Source organism: Sarcophilus harrisii, chromosome 5 (assembly GCF_902635505.1).
Source record: "Sarcophilus harrisii chromosome 5, mSarHar1.11, whole genome shotgun sequence".
In the NCBI taxonomy this organism is placed as follows: Eukaryota; Metazoa; Chordata; class Mammalia; order Dasyuromorphia; family Dasyuridae; genus Sarcophilus; species Sarcophilus harrisii.
The window spans coordinates 268,311,291-268,335,190 of NC_045430.1; the positions used below are offsets into that span (position 1 = coordinate 268,311,291).

The following is a 23,900-nucleotide window of genomic DNA, read 5'->3' on the forward strand; positions in this document are numbered from 1 at the left end:
CCCATCACACCTGGGAGGGTGGGGGGAGACGCTAAGCTGGAGAGGGGGGACTGGGCGAAGGGGTCCAAACTTCCCCTGCCATGGGGGGACTTGCTGAAGGAGCTTCTCCATCTATGAAGTCCAGCCTGCTAGGTGATCCCCAGGGCTGCTCCTGGCACCTCTCTCCTTGGAACTGGGGTGTCAAGCCCGGAGAAAACTCGGGGTGCACATTAGCCGTCTTCAGGGATCTGCTTGGACGCAGGACTGGACAAAGTTTAGAAAAAAGCAAAGCTTCCTCAATGTGAAGAGGACGGCCCTAACAAGGGGTGCTGAGTTCCCTCTCAGAGGTCCCGAAGCAGAGAACGGCAAGCCCGGGGCAGCGGGCATTGCTTGGGTGAGCCAGAGGACCGTATCAGGTTGCCCGCCTCCCTTCTTAGGGCTGAGCAAAGGGCAGCCCCAGCGCTGGGCCCTGGGCTTGTCCCTCTTAAGACATCCCAGCTTGTGGCCAGAGCCAGGCCTCCAAGTCCCATGGGGTCACTGAGCCCACACGAAGGACCAGACTAAATGGCCTCCGAGGACCCGCAGCTCTGAGGCGGGTGTCCCGACTCCCGACTCCCTCCTCAGGGCCTTCCCTGACACCTGTCACTTAGGGTTCTTGTTCTCGGCTCCCCCCCGGGGTGCTCTCCCCTGGCAGGCCCTGGGGCACCACGCCTGTGCAGATCAAGATACCCCCTCCCAGCGGCCCCCAGTACCCACATGGAAGGCCTCCTCTGCCAACCGGGGGCCTCCAGGAAAGGGCATAGCCTCAGGGCCACAAAGGGAGCTCGCTCCATGGCAAGTCCCCAGGCTGATGAACTAAGGTCCTTGGTCTCCACCTCATGCCCCAAATCATAACAGCCAAGTGCCCGTTGGGTCATTGTGGCCAATTATGGCAAACGGGAGGGAGGGGCCAGAAGATGGACAAACTATGGCCGTGGAAAGAGTGAGCTCTGAAATGTTTATATGGGACTCGTCCCTTTGAGGATTCAGGCACTGCTAACCAAAGGCTTTTCTGAGGCAAAACTGGGACCAATCAGCCGCCAGCGCACTCTTGTCCCACAAACCTGGCGATAGTGGGCCGAGGGGCTGCCCGATCGCCCACCGAGCACCGTCTGGCAAGGTTCAGCCCGTCACTACAGGGCAGCAGACCCGTCTGAGGAGATGGAACTTTAATTTACCAGATAATAAATCGGGCAACGGGGCTCTAACAAAACACCCGAGGCCGCAGAGCGTGGAAGGGCCTTGGACATCCCGCAGTCCGGCCTCAGCTAGCAGGGCCAGGAGGCCGGCAGGCTCGGCAGAGGGATGACAAAGGGGCAGGCCCAGGGGTGTGATCCTGATCCAGGGCCTTCCCCACTACCCCCAACCTCTGCGCCACGAGCAGAGGATTGTGGACTGAGAGCGGGAAAGCCACGTGGAATCTGAACCCTGCATTCTCTAAACAGACACTAACAGAGACGTCGAGAAAGGGGCTGAAGAGGAATAAGGCGTCAATAAAGCATTTAGAGAAACTGCCCCCATTTGGACTTTCAAAGTTCATCTTCAGCCTTCGACTTGTGCTGACCAAGAATGAATCACACGGACACGACTTCAATGGAAAAAAAAACCCTCACATTTATTTGATTAAACAAAAATAAAATAAACTGCATAGGAACAATTTTAAGGTCCAGAGAGACACCAACTTTGTTTTAAGGCTGCTGGTAGCTGACACGGCATCTCCTTGCTACCTTCTTCAGCCTCCTCCGTGGACCACAGTGATACATTCAGAAGCCTCTGTCTACACAGGAGTTTTTGAACACCTCTGTCTGCTCTTCCTCTGGCCATTGCCCATCACGCCCGGCTCCCTACAGGGCCTGGGATCTGATGGTCAAAACTAAGCCTGCCTCTTCTCCCCGAGGGGAGGGGGACCGAGCCTGCCAAACTGAAATGAATTAATGCCCACCAAGTAGCAAGGTTTGTCCCGGGAGAGCCCCGACGCTCCGGCCCCGCGGCCGAGGAATGACCGGAGCGAAAAACGCCCACTTGCTGAGGAATAAGGAAATTCTCCTGGGAGGCTGGTGGTCTTCCCAGCACACGTCTGACCTCGATAAGGTCGGCTCTGTCACGGGGACACCAGGATTCCTTTCCTCCTCGCTTTCCGTTTGGCCTCGAACGGGCATCCTCCCCCACCCGCCGAGGCGCAGGTCTACCGGTCCCACGTTGAATAAAGTGTCTCTGCCAAGGCGAGGCAGAACGGGCAATCGACAGAGGAAGCCAGGTTCTCATAAACCATGCTAACGGGCCCCTCCCACCCACCCGACTAATCTTAACCTAGTTTTTAATGATCCCCACCCACCCACCCCATAACCTGTACTGATTTAAGGGGAGAAAAAAAAAAAAAGGAAAAACCCACCCTTCACCAGAAGATAACACACTTCAGAGCCCCAGGACCAGGACACAATGTCCTCGAGCGGACAAATACAGCTACTCAGACTAAGAAGCAAACTACACACAGGAAGGGGCAAAGGCCTGGCGGGCGGCGACTCCGTTCACTGGATAGACAGGTAACATTCAGTCTGGATGCTCCGTGAAATAAGAGCCTTCACAACCAATTCTACCTGAGTTTGTAACGTTCATACAATCATTAAGAGGGTCTAAGACCATGCAGGTACTCACAAAGCTTTTAGAACCATCATTGGTTAAACAATGGCAGGAAACGTCCCACCTATCTGGCTTAATGTTAACCCGTAAGATCATTTTCTTTTTCTTTTTTTTCTTTTTTTTTTTAAATAGAGGCATGTCTTCTCACCATGACACAAACCCAATGTACTGGAACTCTGGGGCGGTGGGGGTGTTCTAGACACTCCCATCAGTCCTCCAACCCCAACTCAGAAGATCCACTTAAACTAGAAAAAAAAAACAAGTGGGGGGAATGGGAGATCAACCCTACTTTCTGGTAATGTGCTTCTCGACTTTTATTATTTAAAACCAAACCAAAAACACCAAAAACAAAAAACAAACCTTGAAACCCCCCCCAAAAAAAATCCCCCTCAGATACCTTTGGTAGCAAAAAAAAAAAAAAAAAAAAAAATTAAAATCACATTCACTCAAAGAGTTCTCCCCAAATGTGAAGAGAAGTGGGTTATTGTAGGTCATGGTGGAAGACATCCCACTGGGTCAAGAAAACTACAAATACAATCACAAAGTCAAAACAATTCTCATTCCCTTCCAACATTTGGTATAAGATAGCTCTGCCGTCCAAAGCATTAAAGCAATACAATCTTCTCTAACAGGATGTATTTGTAAACATCCAAACATAAGATAAAATAAAATATTTTTCTCTTGAAGAGAGGAGACCTAAAGGTCTTGAAGATGTAAGAATGCTGCAAATTCCAATTCCAAATCAATTTCAAATGACTAGTCGTTTTTGTTTTTAATACTGAAAAAAGTGGATTTCTAAAACAAGTTTGCATAACTCTTCATTAAAATAAAGAGTCCACTTTAAGAACTATTTGAATTTGGTGACTAAGTTTGCTTGAGTTTTTTAAGAACATTTGGTTTCAATTCAGTTTCTCTAACCAGAACAACTTAACAGTCCTCCTGAAAGTCAACAAAATCCCCTGTAGGTCGATGGACGTATTCTACTTGTAGGAGTGGGAGAGCTCCGTCTTTTTTCCTCAAATGGATTAATACTATTTCTTCAGAGACCTGTTGAGTGCTCCAGTGAGGTAGATGCTGTCTCTCTAAAAATGAGGTAGAAACAAAGCAAACAACGAAAACCCAACAACTTTTCAAATAATAATTTAGAAAAATAAAACTGGTGTAACGGTTTGTGCATCCCGCGCCATCGGCGAGCAGGGAACCCGAGTACTCAAAGGGAAGGACTCGAGGATCAGAGGCATATTTGTCTAACGCAAGTACCAGTGTTTGATTTTTATACAGCTCCAGACTGTTGGAAACAAACTCCAAAGAGAGGTGTTTAAATAAATACCCTACTTCCTTTTTTTTTTTTTTTGGCACCACGTAGATTTTTTTTTTTTTTTTTTTAAGAAAATACAACAAAACAGACAAAAAAATCCCCCACAAAACTTTGGCACGACTTTCACTCATTTACCAAACACAGAAATCTCACAATCTTTGAAAGAAGAAAACAGACAAACAAACACAATTCTGCTAGACCAAGCCTAAAGACTTCTCTCTTCAAATAAATTAAGCTTTGGCTTAACTCGAACTAAAAAAAAAAAATAATAAAAAAAATAAAAGCCCATCTCCAGTTATCCCATTGGACGCCAAATATGAAGTGCCCTAATTCCAACTCGAATCTTTTGGCCCAATGTTTAGATTTCAGGTTGTCTCTGTGATATAATCTTCTGGGGTTTCCTCCAAGTTACACTTAAAACTGGTACCCACCGAGGGGTTTTGTTCTAGCTCCCCTAGGGTACGTACTGCACTACACAGCGTCAGGGCTACCTCGGATAGGTTCTGTGTCACAGGCTTGGCAGCAGGATTGCCTAATGGTTACTTTAGCCATAGGAAAGCAGTTTCTTTTAGCTGACCACACTTTTGAAAGGTCAGCCCCCGACCCAAAGTGGTTTTACTCCTTGATTCTATAAATTCCTTCAGGAGTTTTAGTGCACAAATCCATCTGCCTTTGCTAAAACTAGAGTTCGCCAGAAACGTACCTAGTCTTTCTTTTTTTCTTTTGCACTTCCCACATCTCTCACCTTGGGTGCCCACTGGACTAGGGCCAAAGGAGATTCCCGGAAGGTTTCTCAAAGCCATGTCTGTCCCTCTCTCACACAGTTGATTTACCTAATTTCTACCTTTCCTGGACCCTCTCTGGGTGCTTTTTGAACAGCCACACCCCTCGGGGGCACTAGATGTTGGCTTTCATCCTATTCTTCCCTTTGACTAAAGATGCACCGGACTGGAAGATAGACTAAAGTTCTTCCAGAGCGCTCAGCACTCTTCCAGGGGGAGAGTCTGGGGACCCACAGATGGCAATGTTTTACAAACAATAGGTCCCCAAATGCGACACACATTTCTCTGAATGGCGGCTGGGTACAGTGATCTCTCAATTAAAAAAAAATGAGGGATGCTACCAAGTTAGAAAGCCAAGGATCCTCTTAGGACTTCAGTCATTGAAACCCAGAGCTTCCTCGGCTGCCAGATACAGGGCAGGGAAGGTCATCCAAGATCACGCAGGTCCTGCTCTCAGGACGAGACGGATCCCAACCTTCAGAGCCAGAAAGAAAACAGGATTTTGGTACGCCGGTTACTGCCGGATCGACAAAAAGGTAACGCGTCATCCAGGTCTCAAGATTTCCTCCCAAAATGGCTGGGAGAGCACAGCAGGACACTTAGTAGAGGGGGAAGCTGGGGAGAAATAAAAAGGATACGCACAGAAAATGTACTGTAATACAGGCAAAGGCAGCGTTACTATTCCTGGGCAGACCACCTCGACCAACCAGTAACGTCAAGATGAAGGAGGAAAAAATTCTGCAAGGATCCCCAGAACTGAAATTAATTTTTTTTAAAGCTTTTAAAACCACTTTGTCTTTGATAATAAGGGATAGTATTTTCTCACATAAAATAAGACCATCCCCAACTACCATTTAACCATTTAAAAACCAAACCAAACCAATGAGAATTTGGAATTTAGGGCCAAAGGTGGAGACAGCTAAAACAAATGGGAAAGGTTCTGTCATAAGAGGCATTGCACTGGAGGTAATGGCAAACGCTGCCCGGCAGTATTTCTCGGTCCTTCCGGCTCCTTCCTGCCAGCTAATATTTATTTAGTCTTGCCTCCACTAACGGATATGGCGGGCTCGGCTTCCACGGGGAGAGGGGCTGCCTACTGCCTTCAAGACTTCATCTCCCGTAGGAGGAAATGGATACACTTGAGATTTTTTGTCGACAGTGAAGATTCTGTGGATACAGTATCCTTTCTTCCCTGGATATACTAAAGGTCTTTTAGTTTAGGGACAGAAGACTTCAAGGACATCGAAAGGGAGAGGGAGAGAGAGGCAGAAAAGCAAAAAGAGGGAGAGACAGAGACACAGAAGAAAAGAAATAATGTGGAAGGGCCTGGGAGAGGAGACAGCAACAGAAGGTAGCGGGTGAGCCGTCCGGCCCAAGCAGAGACAAAGCTGCCTGAATGAGTATCTGGACAAGGGGATTCAGGAGCCACTTTCCTCTAGGGGTCAAAAAGAAATCGCTGTCTTCCCTGTCACTAGATTTCTTGAGCTCTGACTCTTTTGGAACAAGGGTCCCTGAGGCTTCTGGCCACTGAAAAGCAGGCAGCTCCCAGAGCCTCCCTCACTGAGGACTAAGGCAAGGCTGCTTTCTTTTCAGAGGAAGCCGAGAGACGGACAAAGTGAGAAGTCGCTGCTATCGCAGGATAATGGAAGAAAAGGCCAAGCTGTGTCCCCGCACGATGTGGACAATGTCTGCTTTATCCTTCAAGACAGATAAGGACCCCCTGGAAAAGGTCATGAGGAGAAATGTGTGCCCAACTAGAAACAAAGTGCCCTCCCAAGTACCACCGGTCTGACCATGGGTTCAATGCTGGATGCTCCCATTGGGCTTTGGTTCTTTGGTACTGCCTGAGGCAGAGGAAGGAGGAGGTAGCCTTCTCCCCCACTTTCACCTACCACGTCAACATCTGAGGGGGGGAGGAAGGGAGGGGACATTTCAGAGGGGAAAAGATCTTTACATTCAAAAGCACTCCAAGGAATTAATGCTGACTCTCAGGTCTCCTGTGCAGCACCAGTTTTCAGCAAATGATGCATTAAAGTGACTTCTCAAAAGATCCAAGAAAAAAAAAAAAATTTTTTTTTTGTTGGGGGAGGAAAAGGAAACCAGGGGAAATGTTTAGCAAATCTGACAATAAAGATTTTTGTTCCCTGAACTTCCAAAGCTGTAAAAATTGTGCTTCAAAAATAAAAACTTTATCCTTCCACCTATCACCATCACTCTTAGGAAAAAAACAAACAACAAAAACAAAGACACAACTTCCTAACTATTACACACAAAGAAACAACATTCAGCTATTCCATGCTCATGACAACAATTTTGCATGTTCTTTTGCTTCTACTGGTGTGTACACACACACACAAATACACACACACACAAAGATTACATTCATTCCAAACAAATTTTAAAAGTTTTAAATCCAAGAAATTAGATGACTTCCTCTCTTCCTTAACCAATTTTTTTCTAACAACAGATTATACCCTTCCCACCCCCACCAAAACCATCTCCCAAAACCTTGAAGAACATTTTAATAAAAGTCATCAAAAAACTTAAGATGTGTGCCATCCTTGGCTTGACCATTTGGAATAGGGACACTGTATACACTCCTCTCAATAGAATCCCCAAATGGGAAAAGCCCCCTTTTCGGAGATGGCACATCCCACCCAGATTTTCCAGAAATAAGAAAAAGATGCTGAACAGGAAGTGAAACATACTGAGGTATAAAAGGGTAAGAGAAAAATGTTCCCTGTTGCAGCATTTTAAAAAAGTTCTTAAAAGGCTTACGAAAAAACACACTTAACATAGGCAGAAACCCACAAACCACAGTCTAGAATCTGCAACACAGATGCTCTAAGTATCTAACCCTACTTTTTTTAATCTTCTTTTTCTGTAATTTTTTTTAAAGTTAGAGAGCCTCATTTGGCTTCCTCTCTAGAAAGCTTTGATCGAAGACGACCAATCCAGTGACAGTATGAGAACCAATCCATTCGTTGGCTTGTGCATTCAATAACCCGTTTTGGGGATGGAGGTAAATACAAAATCTGCACTGGGCTGAGAAGGGAGAGGGTGGGGAAAGGAACAAAGGGAGGAGGAAACCCAAAGAACATGAGGTAGATAGAATCTATAACTTCCCAGGCTCAATCCCTGCAGAAAGATAAGTACATTCATCTGTAAAAAAATAAAGATGAGGTAGGTCTTCAGTAACGTTGTACTTTTTCTTGTTCTCATAGTAAAGAAAAAAAATTTCCCTGAGACGGTTTCTTCTTTGAAATTCAAAATGGAGAAAATAAAAACAAAAATCAAAACCACGTCCCCCAAAAACCACCGCAAGAACCACCACAAAGCCAACACTTTCTATTAAAAGATGAGGATCCGATTGTTTCCGAAATCAACCACGACGATCATGCCATCTGGAGTGACGGCAATGCCCGAGGGGCGGTCCATTTGGCCAAAGCCACTTCCCTGAGCACCAAATTTGCATATGAAACTGCCGTTGGATTCGAAGATCTGCACCCGATGATTCCTGGAATCCGCCACGATGATTCGTCCTTCTTGATCCACGGCGACCCCCTGGGGGCGCAGGAACTGCCCATTGCCGGTGCCCTCTGACCCCAGGAAGCGTGCAGACTGGCAGTCTGGATGGATGACCAGCAGGCGGTGGTTGTTGAAGTCCGTCACCACCAGATGGCCTTCGTGGTTGAAGGTCACACCCCGGGGGGAGTCAAAGTGCTTCCAGAGGGCCCCTTCAAAGCCATACTTGTTCAGGAAGGTCCCATCGGGCCCGAACAGCTGGACCCGGTGGTTCCGTGTATCAGAGACCAGAATCTTGCCTTCCGAATTCACCGCCACGTCCCAAGGATAGTTGAACTGTCCGTTCTTCGTGCCCTTCTCCCCGAATTTCAGGAGGAACTGCCCTTCGAAGGTGAATATCTGGATGCGATGATTGTCCTTGTCCGCCACCACGATCCTGCGCGAGGAGTCGCAAGCCACTCCCGCCGGGCGGTCAAACTGGCCGGGCCTGGAGCCCAGTGTGCCGAACTTGTGATAGAAGGTGCCGCAGGGTTTGAACACCTGGATGCGGTTGTTGCTGCGGTCGGCCACGATGATGTAGCCTTCCTTGTCCACGCTGACGCCCCACGGGCGGCAGAGCTTCCCGTCGCTGTCGCCCTCGCTGCCGAAGGCCAGCCCGGGCAGCCCGATGCCCACGTAACTGCGCCCGGACTTGACCAGCACCTTGAAGGGGCTGTTCTTGATGTGCTGGTTGCACATCATAACGGAAACGAGGTGCTCGCCCTCCAGCTGCGGCCGGTAGCTGACCAGGTAGGTGCCGTTCTGCTGATCGCTGATGTCGGCACCGAACAGGTTCCCGTCGGGCCCCATGACCACCGCGGACAACAGGTCGCCACCCGAGAGGCGCGGCTCCCCGTCGTGATCGTACCCGATCACCGTGAACGACGCCACCTTGCCTTGGAGGGCGCGTTTGAGGCCTTCCCCGGTGGCCTTGGTCAGGGGGGCAAAAGCCCCGCTGCTGACGAAGCCTAAGGACTTGATGGCCAGATAGAGGGCCTGGTCCGGGGGGGTGAACATCACCCTGTCGTCTTCCTGCGGCTTGAGGAGGCTCCGGACGTTCTTGAGCTCCTGGACCTGTGCCAGCATGCGGTCTCGGGCCAGCAGCACGTCCATGGCGCGCCCCTCTTCCAGGACCTGCTGCACAGCGCTGATGGTGCTGTCCAGCTTGTTGAGGTTCTGACGAAGCTTTTCCACCTGCAGGTACAGAGACTTGGCCTTGACCTGGCGGATCTTCTCCACCTAAAAGCAGAAAGGCAAGAGAGAGGCCTTGGTGAACATTTTACAGGAAAAGGAACCGGTGGCGGCCAGCTTGGCCATCACCTTTGGGGGCACAAAAAGTTCCCCCCCAGCGCAAGGAGGAAACTGGGGCCTCTGGGAATCGGCACTTTCAGAGAACGAATTCTGTTTACTGAAAGACTTTTAGGAAAAGATTCTATTAATGTCTTTTGCTCCCCCCCGACCCCACGACTGCTACCCTCACAAAATCATTCCCTCCCTTGTAACAAAAAAGAAAATGTGACTGTGTATTTAACATTCTGCGACCATAAGCTGCCGCCTCTGCCCAGAGGATGGAGTCATAGAGACTTAATCTTCTTTTTCCACAGTTTTACTAAGGTTTTTGCCAAGGGTTTTCCTGCTCTTTCAGATTTTGGCATCTTGAGGGGGATTTTTCATATTTATTGTTACCAGGCAAATTATTTCCGGGGAGCTTACCAGGAATGATCATCACTTGATAGTGGAAACAGGGCAAGGCAAGGCTAAGTCCAAACCCAGAACTCTCACAGGGATGGTTCAGTGGAAATCCATTTTCCCTTTACCCAGATCCCCGGCCTCCGCACTCTCACCACCAGGCCCAGTATGGACGACAGTGTCTGCAGGTGGGCTCCGGAGACGCTTCATTCAAACAGCGTCAATGCTGTCAGTGACAGGGATTTACCAGCTTCTAAGGGCAGCCACCCTGCCCTTACTTACACTACTGGGAGAATACTGTAAATAAAATCCCTACATTTAACAAAGCACTGATAGTCTTGAAGTTTAAATTAATTTGATTTCGCACGATTAGTTAATTAATTCACACACCAATTAATGATCCTATCTCAATCTAGGGTAGAGAGAAATGGCCTCAGAATCTGGAAGATCCAAGTTCAAGCTTGCTTCTGGTTCATCCAGGGTCTCTCGACTTCTTCCCAAGGCTCTGAAGGTCGCCAAAGACCTGCCTCAAGGACTCACTCAATTTCACAAAATCACTGGTCCAGGCCCTGACCCATAAGAATTCTTCAGCTTCGCTGCTTTCCCTTCTATATTCCTCCTCAGGCCGAGTGCAGGAACCACCTTTCCCCAAAGCACAGCCAGGCTTTCTCCCAGGCCCACACCCCCCCCCCCCCCCCTCTACTCGGTGACCTCGTGGTTTTCCCTCCAGGTTGGTGGCTAATGGGCAGGCCCACCCAAAACGTCTGGAGCAATCCACAGAAGCGAGATGAATCAATGACTGGGGCTCTTTAGCACACTCAGTAATCAATCCAACTGAGGAGACCCAGAGAAACAAAAGGTAGATTGTTGAACCACCTGTGAGCCCTTGAGATACAGAACACCCATGGGGGGGTCCACCAGTAAGAAAGATCATGGATCTCAGCATCTGAGAAGGAAAGACAAGTGGTGTATGGGGAAGGAAAGGCTGATGGTTAGTGGCAGGAACCAGGGGATGGAGAAAGCTTCCCATGAGAAAGTTTATGATTGAGATTCAGAGGGAAAAGGTGACACAGTAATGGGAAATGAGAACAGATTGGAAACATGGAGAAACCCAAGGAACACGAATGTGAGTGTCCGTGGTGGCGAGACATCTTGAAGACAGCTAGCTGGGGAGAGGAGCCATCATCTGGAACCTAAGGCAGAGGCAAGAAAGAAGAAAAGACCCGAGAAGGATTTGCCAGCATCTAGCGGGCCAAACACCGAGAATACGGAAGATGACAATTTGCAGCAATTGGCTGGTTTGGGTTGGCCGGCTGCAATTAATGTCACGGGAAAGAAGTCAAGGACAATTAAGCTTAATTAAAGGCCCGATGCTGAAATCTGGGCGGCTTTCAGAAAGAAAACCCAAGTGAAAAGACAAAGGAATTTTCTGGGAAATAATATCCACCATCCACAATAAAAACACACCTGACAATTTTCCTCCTGAAAGGTTATTCCATGATACTTAGGACTGGAGAAAGAAATTCATTTTCTCCTGAAAAATGGAAGACGGCAGCCCTGAGACCCAGAGCGAGGGCAGGGAAGAGAAAGAGGTTTTGCATCACTGAAGGTGAGCATTCAAAAGCGCACCCCCCCTACCCTCAGCAGACGACAAAGACCCTTTCATCCAGAAATCCAGAAGAGCAAGTTTGGGGCTCAGTGTGAGACACCACAGACAGTCTTCTCAAATTGCACCAAGTAGCTAGCTCCTCTCCGCTTTTAATTAACATTTGGGGATGTTATATAAGATTGGAACAATGAGAGCATTGGAGTGTCTACAGCATCTGAAGGCTCGGGGACCCGCAGTTGGTCTTCCACAAATAACCAGTGGAAACAAAAAAGTTCCCAGTCTTTGCGGTGTCTGGCTAACTTCTCATGGGAAAGGCATTTCATAAAGTTAGGCCCAAGTTACGCTCTGTACCGCCCCACCAAGAAGCACCCAGAGGTCTGGGAAATTCCCAGCCATGCTGGGTATTCTCAGGGAGACGAAGAGTTTGGCGGCAGCCAACGGTAGGTCAATTCCTAAGCCTAAGTGAAGGATGAGACCGGGCAAAAAGGGGGCCTCTGATGGGGGCACTGAGGAGGGGGAGAAGTTATTTTGTTCTATCTGGGGGCCCTCTAAAGCGAGGAGGAAAGGTCTTAAGAACAAAAAGGAGGCTGGTCTCTAGTACAGGCCAGGAAATGGAGCCATCCAGCAATTCCCCTGAAGGCCTCTTTCCTATCAGTCAGCTGGCCTTAAAAAGCTCTCCTCCTGCCTTCCCCACATGGGCACGATTCATTCACGGCTATCTCACAGCTCTGAAAAGCGCCCTTGTTGCCGGACTGGGAGAGAAGGGCAGACAATGCGCCAGTGTGTCCGGCAACACCCGCGGCTGGGCCCTTCCTCCCCCAAAACACTTCCATGAAATGCGCCAATGTTCCGGATTTAGAACAGGAGCCGTGCAAGTCTAAAATTAGGACCACTGGGAAAGTCTGCCCTGGGGACCGTGGGCTTGGCTCCCGGCGGCCGGGTCCGGCAGAGCATGGGTCTCACCTTCCACAGCAGCTCACACTCCCGCTCCTCCAGGGCCTTCTTGTGCCTCGTGGTGACCGCCTTGACTTCCGACTGGACCACCTTCGCCTTCATTTCCACCTGCTCCGCCACAGCCTGGGCCTGCTCAATGCTCAGCTGCAAACGACAAACACACAAAACAGCATGTGGGACGTGCGTCCGGAGGGGCGCCGGCGACCGCCAAGGGAGCCTCCCATGGGAAGCTGCTCTCCCCGAGCCCCGCTCTGAGCAAAGGGCTGGCATGGCGAGAGACTGGCACCTGCCTGACATGTAACCAAAGGAGGCCTTGGCAGCCCCCGCTTCCTCTGTATAAGAAGTTACACCTAAATAGTGTATGTCAGGACTATTAAGAGATACTCTGACACGGGAAAACCAGTGTAGCCAAGTTAGGGGCGAAAACTTGAAATGAAGTATCAAATGTAGCGTGTATTGAGCAGCTGTAGGGACAGCGGCTCGTGTGCCAGCTCTCAGCCAACCTTGGGCCCCGCTCTGCCTGAATAAAAGCCGCTTCCAGAACAACCTCAGGAGAAGCAGCTGTTTTCCAGGGAGTGTCTCCTACCCCCAACCCGGACTCCTTACCCACCCCAGCCCCAAACACAAAGGTGTTGGTTTCCTAGAAAGTCAAGACAGAACTGTTAGGTCCAAGGCAATCCCAATAAAACTTTGAAAGAAAACGCCTCTGCATACAGAAAGAGAATTATGGAGATTGAATCTATATCATCATCTGCTCTGTTTACTTCTTTGGAGTTTTTTTGTTTTTTTCCCTCTCCAGTGGTTTTTTCCTTTTTTGTTCTGATTTTTCTCTCAACATGATTTATAAAGAAATGTATATTAAAAAGTTAATATACATGTATAACCAGGGAGGAAAAAAAGGAATACATATAGTATTAAAAAAAGAAAAAGGGAGGCAGCTAGATTGCACAATGGATAGAGCACTGGCCCTGAAGTCAGGAGCCCCCGAGTTCAAATCCAGACAAGTCACTTAACCTCAATTGCCTCAGCAAAAAGAAGAAAAAAAGAAAAAAGATAAAACTGTTAGAAAGAAATCTACACATTTTCTTGAAGGAAAAAAAAATAACACCTATATCAAGTATACAAAGGGAACTTCATCCTGCTTAGGCAAGAAATCAGATTTCCTAATATTTCCTTAGCCTTCAAAAGTGAGGCAGAATTATCCATGAAGAATTATTTAAAATAAAAAAATCTGGTGATTTTAAGTACTTGTTATATTAATGCCTCTTTCTAAATCCACCAAGATTTCTATGAGAAGCAGGGGAATGAGGGAGATATAAATACCAGCCTGAGAATTAGGAAAACTGGGGCTCAAAACCCTACCACAGACAATTCTGTTACCAATCTGCATGCAAAGATGGGGTGTCTGTACTGGGAATCCACCTCCCTTCCCAACCCTTGCTACCCCACTGCTCCTAATCAAAAACAGAGATTCCCATGAGAAATGGCAGGATAAGGCAAAAAGCTCCTGGTGCTTGGGTCTCATGAGCTCCTAGTATTTGGGTCTCATGGCCTACTATATGCCCCTGGACAAGCTGGAACATCTCTCTAGATTCCCTGTGAAATAGGGATTGATCATTAGACAATGATCTCAAAAGACTGTCACCTTTGTAGCTCCAACAGCCCAAGAAGCTCTGCTTGCATTAGGACTCTTGGGAACCGCACTCCCCAGTTTTTAAGTCAGCCTAGTAGACTGTGGAGTACACAATGGAGTGAAGGGAGTGGTGGAGGGTGCCAGCACGCCAAGGGAATAACACCCACCGTTCCTTCTGGTGGGCATTCCTAAACATGCCCTGATGGGTACAGAGCCCTGTAAGTTGTCCTGCACCTTGTCCTATCAGCACCCGCTAATGAGGAGCTGAAAGATCTTAAAATCCCAAACATACAGAGGTGCTTCCCATGCTGAAAAAGGGACTGAAAGTGAAGGGGAATCTCATGAAGGGGGTGCCCTGCTCCCTTATGCCTGGAATTGACTAAATCAAATGTAATTTGCTCAATTTCTAATAAATAGCTATTCTAAATGAGATAAGAACTTCCAATTGTCTCCTCCTCCCTGCCTTCTTCCTTCTCAATACACTCAGTTACTTCCATTCAATATGAAATCTCTGCCTGCCATTTAAATGCTTCCCAAGCTGGTTCCTCCCTGCCTTCCCTTCCGCACACTCTCTCATCCCGTCGTACTGGTCTTCTGAAGGCTGTTGCTCACAAGGGGTACTCCCATCACCCACCTCTAGGCCTAGTCACTGGTTCTGCCCCAAGCCCAAAGGGTGTTCCTTCTCACCTGCACATACTAGCTTGCCTTTGAGGCTCAATTCAAACATCCCTTCTTCTGCAGGTGACCTTTTGCAGGCTGACCACTTGCTAATGAACATCCCCCTGCTGCCCATAAAGTTGCCTTAAACTAGGCAGGTACACCTTCTGTCCTTAATTACTTCCAAATTCTGTCCCCTTCTTTTTGCTGCTTCTTTGACTCTGCAGCACTTGGTATACAGTAAGCAGTAAATAAATGCTCCTGATTTTGATTGATCTTAAAAAGATCTGTGCATATGTAAGGGGGACCCTGGGAAATGGAATTCCTTAGTTGCAAATTTCTGGTCCTACAAATGACACTGTCAATTGTGAGGAAGGAACCCAACTGAAACTGTTAATTGTGAGGAAAGAATCCGACCCTGCAAAAGCCCCCGGCCCTTCCTCGCCTCACCTGGCCCAGACTGACTAAGACGGCATCTTCCTGACACGACTCAGGAACGCCAAGGGACAGCAGGCGGCAGCGTCGAACACGCCATGGAATAATAAACAGGGCAGGGAAAGCCTCAAGTATGGGCCAGGTGCCTGAGGGGAGCTTGGGAGAGGGGGAAAGGGCAGGCTGGGAACACGGGATGCTGCAGGAAATCCCAAATTGGTAAGATCCCACAAGGGGCAGGTTACGCTGCTCAATATCAGCAAGGGAGGGGGATGTTCTTTTTTTTTTTTTTTTTTTTTTTTTTAATAATTTTGGCTTTTAAATTATCTTTAGGCAGAATCTTTGTAATTTTGTCAAAAGGTCACAATGGGACGGATGCTAGTGATATAGTTAGTTCACAATGGGGATTAAGGCTATGTCAGTGACGTTAAATCAATAACGGCTTCTACCTTATTTTCTTTTCTTTTGCACTGGAAAAATCCCAGGTTATCAAGTTTGTTTGAGAATCTCTTTCAAATTTCCCGATTTATCCAATTATTGGAGGGGGGACAGGAGGGCAACATGTGCACCTTGGTACAACTAAATGCTTATGGCCAACTGGAAAACGATGATTTTACTGAGCCAGCCCTGAATGAGTTCCTTGTGCATTATCACCACGGAGCAGGATTAACGAAGAAGCAAACTCCATCGATCAATTAGCACAGGTTGCACTACTAAAAACAACTTTTTCATCACGTAATCAGTTTCAACCAATCTTCAATGGTTCTTTCCATTAAATAAATGTCTTGCAGCAGGGCTCAGAACAGCACCTCCCTCCCAGAGTCACTGGGGGGAGCAAATGAGACCCCCTTTGTAAAGCGCTCTATAGTATAAAAGTCGGCTGCTCTGATACCAGCTCTTTCAGATGGGCAGCTGTGGCTCTAAAATCAGCAAAAGAGTGAGCCCCGGAGCCCAGAATCATCAAATATTGACAAGGGCCCACATGCAGGTCAGCCAGGATGCCTTATCACGACCGGTAGCTTTACCCACTCTCCTTATCAGCATCAGCAGCTGGGGGAGACCACAGGCCTGGGAGCTTACTCCTGGACATGGGTCATTTGCTCACTTCCCCCTGCTGACAAAGCTTTGATAAACAGAGCAGGGGATGCTGGGGGGTCGGGCACAGCGGGTGCCGCCAAGCAATGTGACTACCTCGAAAGCAGCTGAGAAATACCTCCACGACGAGACTGGCCACAACAAATGGCAGAATAAGAGCAGATGTGGCAAAGAGACTCCAGGCCCCCAGCCAGCCCCTCCATTCTACAGGTGACAAAACTGAGGCCCGGAGATACAAAGAAAAGCCGAATCCTGCCCAGCTCCTGTGTGGGACCGGCTGCCCGGGCAAGGGGCCACTTACAAAGGTGGGAGGCGAGAGCCAAGGGCACCCCCACGCTCGGTGGCTGGACACGCGTCAGGGACGTTCTCCTGCGGGATCTTGGGAAATCTCAGGGCCAACAAATGAGAAATCATCATTCACAGCCCTTGACCAAAGGGGCCACTGGGCTCCAGGGGCTACCCAGCAGGGCTCTCTGCTGCTCCTGATCACGAGGGCTCTGCTGGGCCCTCCCGCACTCCTGTACACTCCAATACCATTTCTGCAGGGCTGTCCCTCATTTTTTAGCGTGCTGTTGTTGCTCTTTAAACATCTCTGCAACAAGGGAAAAGCGGAAAGAACAGGAGAGCCTGGATTTGAAGCCTGGGCCTCGGCCACTTGGCTAGCCGCTTGTCTCTCTCAAAACAAGCCTCCGTTCCTTGTAGAATGGGTCAACCCTTACTCTAGTCACAGAAACTAGACACAAGCCCTGAATGTCCACTGAGATCGTCCCAACTGGCCCAGGTAGCTATCAGACCCGAAACCGGGCAGCTAAGGGTCCAGAAGCATTTCCTAAGGACTTATTAGATTTTTATAGATTCGTGACAGAGGGAGCCACCTCCATTCAGAACCAGGGACTGAATGTGGCTCACAGCACAGTATTTCTACCTTTTTTGTTGTCATTTGCTTGCTTTTTCTCCCCTTTTTCATATGATTTTTCTTGCACAGTATGAAAAATATGGAAAGATATATAAAAGAATTGCACATATTTAACATGTATTGGATGACTTGCCTTCTAGGGGAGGGATGGGGGAAAGGAGGGAAAAAAATTTAGAACTCAGGGTTTTGCAAGGGCGGATGCTGAAAACTATCTTTTGTATGTATTTGGAAAATAAAAAACTATTATTTAAGAAGATTTTTTTATATATTTTTAAAAAATCTTCTATCTCCACATGCTAAAAGTTGTGGAGGCAAAAAAAGGCAAAAGCACCCAGAGCCGACCCTCTGGGAGGGGTATAGGGGGATGTAGAAACTCATTGGAAGACAGGCTCTTTGGCACCCTGAGGCAAAGCCCTGGTCACCCTGCCTTAGGTTTGGCTTTTCCATTCAGCAAACATACTTGGTTCCACCAAGGAACTTTGGGCAAAACTTTGTCCGAGGAGCTGGTTGGCTCCAAAGACAGAGGGAGTTTGTGCCCAGAAGGAAATCCTGAAGTGTGGGGAGTGACCGCAGTAAAAAGCACACCCAGCAGTTTCCAAATCAAAGTTGGGGCTGGGTAGAGCTCGGCCGCTAGACCCCAGGCCCGGCCCTGCATGGGGGCTAGACTCCGGATGGCTCCGGATTTCATAGGACATGAAAGCGAGGTCTCAAGCGAGGGCCCCGCCTCCTTCAGCTATTCCACGAGACCTAGAGGTGGGCTGCGGACATCCGTGTCCTCCTGCATGCCGGCTGAGAGACCACAGCTGGTACCATGGGGCCTGGCCAGTGTCTCCAGAGGGCTCCTTCTAGCTTTCTGGGCAAATTAAAACAATGGGCCAAAGCGAACTTGGAGTAGAGAAAATGACAGAACCTAAAAGGGAGTGGGCTGGGGGCAGGGGTAGAGCCAGACGATGGCTTTGATTTCATGGAAATGGGAAGGTGCAGCTGCAGGGGGAAAGGATGTCCCAAATGGTCCGTCTCCCCAGGGGATGAAGGGGGGGGGGGGGGGGGGAGACATCGCAGCTCCTCCCCCAGATCGCATGTTCTGAAACTAGCCCATCGTGTCAATCAGCAGGAGCCCAGAACACGGAAGCATGCCGGGGAGCAAGCCACTGGCCCCCAGAAAATGTGGGCCCTGAGCCATGGAGAAGGGGGAAAGGATTAGCCCATTTCAGGGAAACTCCAGTAATTGCTTCATTCAAGTCACTCCAATTAAAAGGCGGGCCACATTTGGCAGCCGACTGTGTAATCGGTCCAGAAATGAACAGTGGAAAACTGAGCATTCCCTGCCCGTCCTGCCGCACTGGAAACAAGGGGCTTAAATTGGTGGAACAGGGATCAATCATCCGGAAACAACCCTGATTACCGGCTAATGGAAGGTGAGATCTCAGGATCCCACCCCCCAAAATTTCCTCTGGCCCGTAAGTCACTCCTGCACCGAACAGGGAAGGCGGGAAGAAAGCCAAGAGAATACGGGAGAGGCTTCTATTTGCTCGGGAGAGATCAAGACCAAAAGGTTCAAGTTTTAATTGCCTAGACTTTTCCCTTCATGGCAGGCACACAGTAGGCGCTTAATAATGAATGCCTATTGACTAAGGAAGGGTAAACCCTGAAGAAATGGAAAGTGACGCCCACTGTTAGCTGATGTCACTCTTGGGGGATTGGGACGTCTGTTTATGGAGGGGGGAGATGTTCGCTGGGCCCTGAGAAAAGACAGTAAGAAAAGAGACAATGAGCAGAAATAAGACGTTTCATGGGGTTGAGGAAAAGCAAGATTTCAGCCTCCCTAAACTGACATCTTGTTTTTAAGTTTAAAATCAGATGATTGGGCCCAGAGCCAACAGCTGGGGACAGGGGCGAGCTGGCTTGGGTTCAAGTCTCATCTCCAAGATTTATAGGTTGTGTGACCCTAAGCAAGTCACTTAATTTCTGTGTCCCAAGACCTATCTATGTGCCGGGCAGCCAATAAAACCAGGGGCTCAGAACACATCGCAGGAAGCCCATCACAGCCAAAGCCAAGCTCTCACCTCCTTTTTTAAAGTCTAAAATAGCCAAACAAAGGGCAAGGCGCCTTATGGGTCAGAGCCTCAAGTCTAGAGCGCCTGGACGGGTCCTAAAATGGCACAGGGGAAGCAAAGTCCAAAGGTGTCTTATGAGGGTAAGACATGGAGTGCCCAAGAGCCATTGCTATGTGAGGGCAAGATGGGGAGGGCTGACCAGAGTATGGACCCAGGAGTGCTTGGGAGAGAGCTGGGAGGGGCCTGGGCCCCCGACTCTGACTCTGTTTGGCAGATGAGGAGACAAGACGCCGGGAGCCTGAGCGAGGTCACACAACGAGGAAAGCTTTGGCGATGGGACCGGAACCCGGGCGGCAGATTCAAAAGCCACTCACCTGAATGGCCTGGCGACCTTGCTGAGCGTCGGCCAGCAGCTGAATGGTGAGGGTTCGGGAGTCCTGCAGCGCGTCCTGGAGGTAGATGAAGCTATGGCCGACGTGGCGCCCCATGGTGCACTCTCGGCAGATGGGCACGGAGCAGGTGTCACAGTAGAAATGAAGCACCTACGAGACAAGAAGGGGGAGAGGACGTGAGGGGGCGTCCGTCGGGATCCCCCCGGGGAAGGGGAGAGCGTGGAACGGCTCAGGGATGCGCTCAGCCACCCTCCCTCACCCAGGCTTCCCGAGGCATCCTCACGGAGAGGAACAAAGATGCTCCGGGCCAGAGCAAGATCTGGGGCCAGTCACTAAGTTCCATGAACTGCAGTTTCTTTATCAGCAAAAACAGGGAGAACAACAACTGCTCACCTACATCTCCCCATGCTCACTATAGGAGCAGCGCTCGGAAACAAACGATAAAAATTATTTAAAAAAAGAAGGAGGAAGAGGAGGAGGAGGAGGAGGAGGAGGAAGAGGAGGAGGAGGAGGAGGAGACAGCAGCGGCAGCTCGGGACCTGCAGCAGTGCTAGGGATCTGACCACACTAGAGAGAAAAGAGCCTCGCCTCTGGCGGCTCCAGTCAAGGCCAGGCCAGGAAGCCGGGAGGCCGGGCTAAAAGCCGCCATCAATCACCCTTCCCACAGATGCTCGTTACCATTCCCATCTGGCGAGGGGAGAGTAAAGTCCAAGGCTGCCGCCGGGGAGCGGGGAGGCCGCACAAAGGGCGGCTGGCCAAGGGAGGCCTTGGGGCAGCTCGCCTGGAATCCAGCCAGGGCCCCGCCGAGCGCTTCTCAGAACGCAGCGCTTATAGGTGACTCATTTGGACTCCTGCCCCCCCAAGGAGGGCTCCAAAGAGCCGGCCCGAGACGAACACGCTGAGGAGGGGTCCCTTACGGACAAAGTCCACCCCCTGGTAACAAATTCCCTTCTCTTCCAAATTAAACTGGGTTAGAGCTGCCCCCGGAGCGCACAAACCCAATGAGTCGAGGAGCCCCCCAGAAGCCCCCACCATGGGACCCTGCAAGTACAGAGCCCCAACATACAGGAACCAGCTCGGAAAGAGAGCAAACTGCCGTTCCCAACGAATCCAGGGAGAAGCAGCCACGGCCTGGAGGCCGGTGCCCACCTTCACCGGCTGCTTCGGAGCGCCCCCCCTTTAGAAGCGTTTCCTGCTGTGAAGGGCATACTGCCACCACGTGGTGGGGACCGCGTTCCAGGGCTTCCTCTGCAAGCCGAGGCGGAACGCACCTGAGGGAGGCTCTAGGTCGGGGGTGCTGAACCCCACGCGGTCGGGGATTCCCCGGACTCGACTCGCCTACTTAAATGCATAAGATCATATCCATAAGAGAAAACCAATCCTGCTGAAAGACACAGTTATCCGATGCAGGCTGGGAAGCCTGCTCGGGGCTCCCCGGAGAGCCAGGTCCCAAAGGAGTGGCCAGGGAATTCTGCAGCCGGGTTTACTTCTTTAAAAGCAAAGCCCGGGGCCACCGGGACCCCGCTGGATCTGCATTCGAGGCTCCCCTGCCTCGGACAGCGCCCACTCAGGAAATCCTCAGGCCCCTCTGTGGCCATCCAGAGGAAGGAGGGGCCCGTGTGGAGACTGGCCAACCACAGAACAGCCTCCTTGGAAGCAGCCGGCTTAGCGGGATGTGCTCCCCCCGCCCAGGAACCCCGGCTCCCCTCTGCCCAAGGACGCCGGCTCCCCTCGAGCTTGGCTCAGCCACTTAGCTGGGGGTACTAGTTCACCCTCCCCCAATAATTCCCCTTAAAGCCCTCTTGGGTCTGGACCTGTCCCAGCACCATCTCCCAGTGATACCAACATCCAGGGGACGCAGCCAGGACAAAGCAGCCGGGCCCAGCGACCCAGCTGAGGAAGACTCCGCGGGACGACATGGCCACAATCCTGCGACCTCGGGCCCTGGCCAAAGTGCCGCTCGGCCCAGACGGGGAGTCGTCCCATCCTGCCCCGACCCCCACTGCCGGTGACGCCGGGTCAGACGCCTCATCTGTGAAATGGGGCTCTTCTCATTCTGGATCAACGAGTCTAGGAAAACTGCCTTTTTCCAAAAGGTGACCTTGCTGGCGAGTCAGCCAAATTAAACAGCTTCCCTCTGTAAATGACCCTTGGCAGACTGTCAGCAAGCCCCCATTTCAGAAGGTGGAGTGAACAAGCCCTCAAATGGGACTCCAAGCTCTGTGCCCTTAGCTGTCACTCTGGGACTCGGTTTCCTCGTGTTCCAAATATGGGCGTTGGGGACCAGCCCGTCCCCGAGGTGTCCTCCCGGTGATCCAGGCAACAGCCCCAGCCCCAGCTCTCTCCTCTCCCACCCAAGACATCAAATAACAATTTTCCCAAATTCCTGAAAGAAATTACCCAAGGGGACACAGTGTTACTAACATACTCAATTCTGCAGTGCTGGAAACAGGGCTGAATCTGGAGCAGGAGACCACGAGCGGAGCCCATCAGCCCTGCACCTCACTCCCAGGGAATATCAAAGGAGTCCGAAACTAGCTCGCCATGATCACCTATCCAGCTAGCAAAGGGTACAATAATTGGGGGGGGGGGGGTGTAGGGACTTCATTTATAATTCAGAATGGGAAAAACCCCCCAAACTCCTTCATTTTCCATTTCCAAGATGAAGAAATCCTGTTTCCTGTGCTATCACTTATTACACCATCCCTTATTCCCCCCACTTTTTTTCCTCTCCATCTCCATCTTTCTCCACCTCCTTCTCCCTCTCCCCCGCTCTCCTTTCCACAGATGCCCACAAAACAGTCCAAGATTAGCCCTTTGGTGTTATTCATCTTCCACAGGCATTTTCCAAAAGCCAAACAAACCCTCCTTCCTCGGTGGGAATGGGGAGGGATGGGCCGGATCTCGTGGCCATTCCCACCAACATCTCAGGCAGCAAGAAACAGGCCGGGCAAGCCCGAGGACTTGGGGAAAGGCTCTCCGGGCCACTGTAGAAACATCTGCACCAGCAGGAATCCCAGGGCTCTTTCAGCCCCCCCCCTTCCACTCCCCCTTTGAGGGAAGAGTCCTGGCTACTTTCAAAGGGAGGTAGGGGCCGGGCAGATATTCAGAACCTTCCCCTGGGATCCGGTAGCTGATGAATGGACCCTGGGGTTAAACTCTGACCTGAGTGAGTGACAATTCTTGGCTGGTCAATGGCCGGCGCTCCTGGCCTCCCTGCCCGGCTTATCCTCCCACCCACCTTTCTTCCCTTCCCCAAATTTCCCCGGCCTGAGCTGCACACAAAAGCCGTGGAATGCAGAGGGCATCTCGGGGCCTCCGTATCGGGGGGCGCACTTTTTGTATGGGGAAGTCGTTGTGAAGAGATGCAAATAAATGAACAGAAACGAGGGCCCCCGACCACCAAGGGGTCAAAACTGGGGGACGGTTTGCAAAAGCCCAATCACAAAACGGCAGCCCCGGGAAAGACGGGTCCCAATCACTAATAAGAAAAGTGCAAACTAAAGCCTCCCTGTCTGTCCATCGCCTCATACATCACAAAGTGACAGAGGGATCAAAGTCGGAAGCAGACGAGTTGGAGGGCTGATGGGAAGGCAAGTGCACTCACACCCTGTGGGGCAGCCAGGAGCTGGGTCCCGCAAGGCCAGGAAAACAATCTGCGCTCTGCGAGAAAACGGAGAAAGCCATTTATAATTTTGAACCAGAAATCCTATTACTGGGCACGTGTCCCAAGAAGTCCAGAGACGGACACAAAGTCCCAGCGACACTCGAGTGTTTACAGTGGAACGATCTGTGCTGAAGGAACCTGGAACCCATCGGCTCAGGAACGGCCGGCCAAACTCTGGCTGGGAACGCAACGCGACATCTTGGGCTCCGTATGAAGGGAGTCGCAGAAGTGGGAAGAGGAGCAAAGAAAGCAGACCTAGAATCCCATCCTCCAGGACTCTCAGACTGTCTATCTGCAATGACCACCGCCTCCTCTCAGAGAAACTGATGGCAAAAGACAGTCCCCCAGCCAGCAGGCGACACCAATGAGGACCATCCACCCACGGTGCTCCCTCCTGTAACAGGAGTCCATGGTGCTCCTGTGACAGGGGCAGAGAGGCTTATGGGAAAATGACTGATACATAAAGGCGTGCAAGTG

The 23,900-nt window shown here is 50.3% G+C and overlaps 1 protein-coding gene across 1 annotated transcript in view; it reads right to left on the reverse strand.

Moving 5' to 3' along the window:
- Positions 1-2,722: 2,722 nt before the first annotated feature.
- TRIM71 (tripartite motif containing 71) overlaps positions 2,723-23,900 on the reverse strand; it is an 80,384-nt gene continuing 59,206 nt past the window's right edge. The window contains exons 2-4 of the mRNA XM_031940443.1: positions 19,739-19,906; positions 12,584-12,718; positions 2,723-9,561 (exon numbers count right to left, since the gene is read on the reverse strand). Of these exons, the coding sequence (XP_031796303.1) occupies positions 8,110-9,561; positions 12,584-12,718; positions 19,739-19,906 (1,755 nt within the window). The 3' untranslated portion in view covers positions 2,723-8,109. The remainder of the gene's footprint in view (positions 9,562-12,583; positions 12,719-19,738; positions 19,907-23,900) is intronic.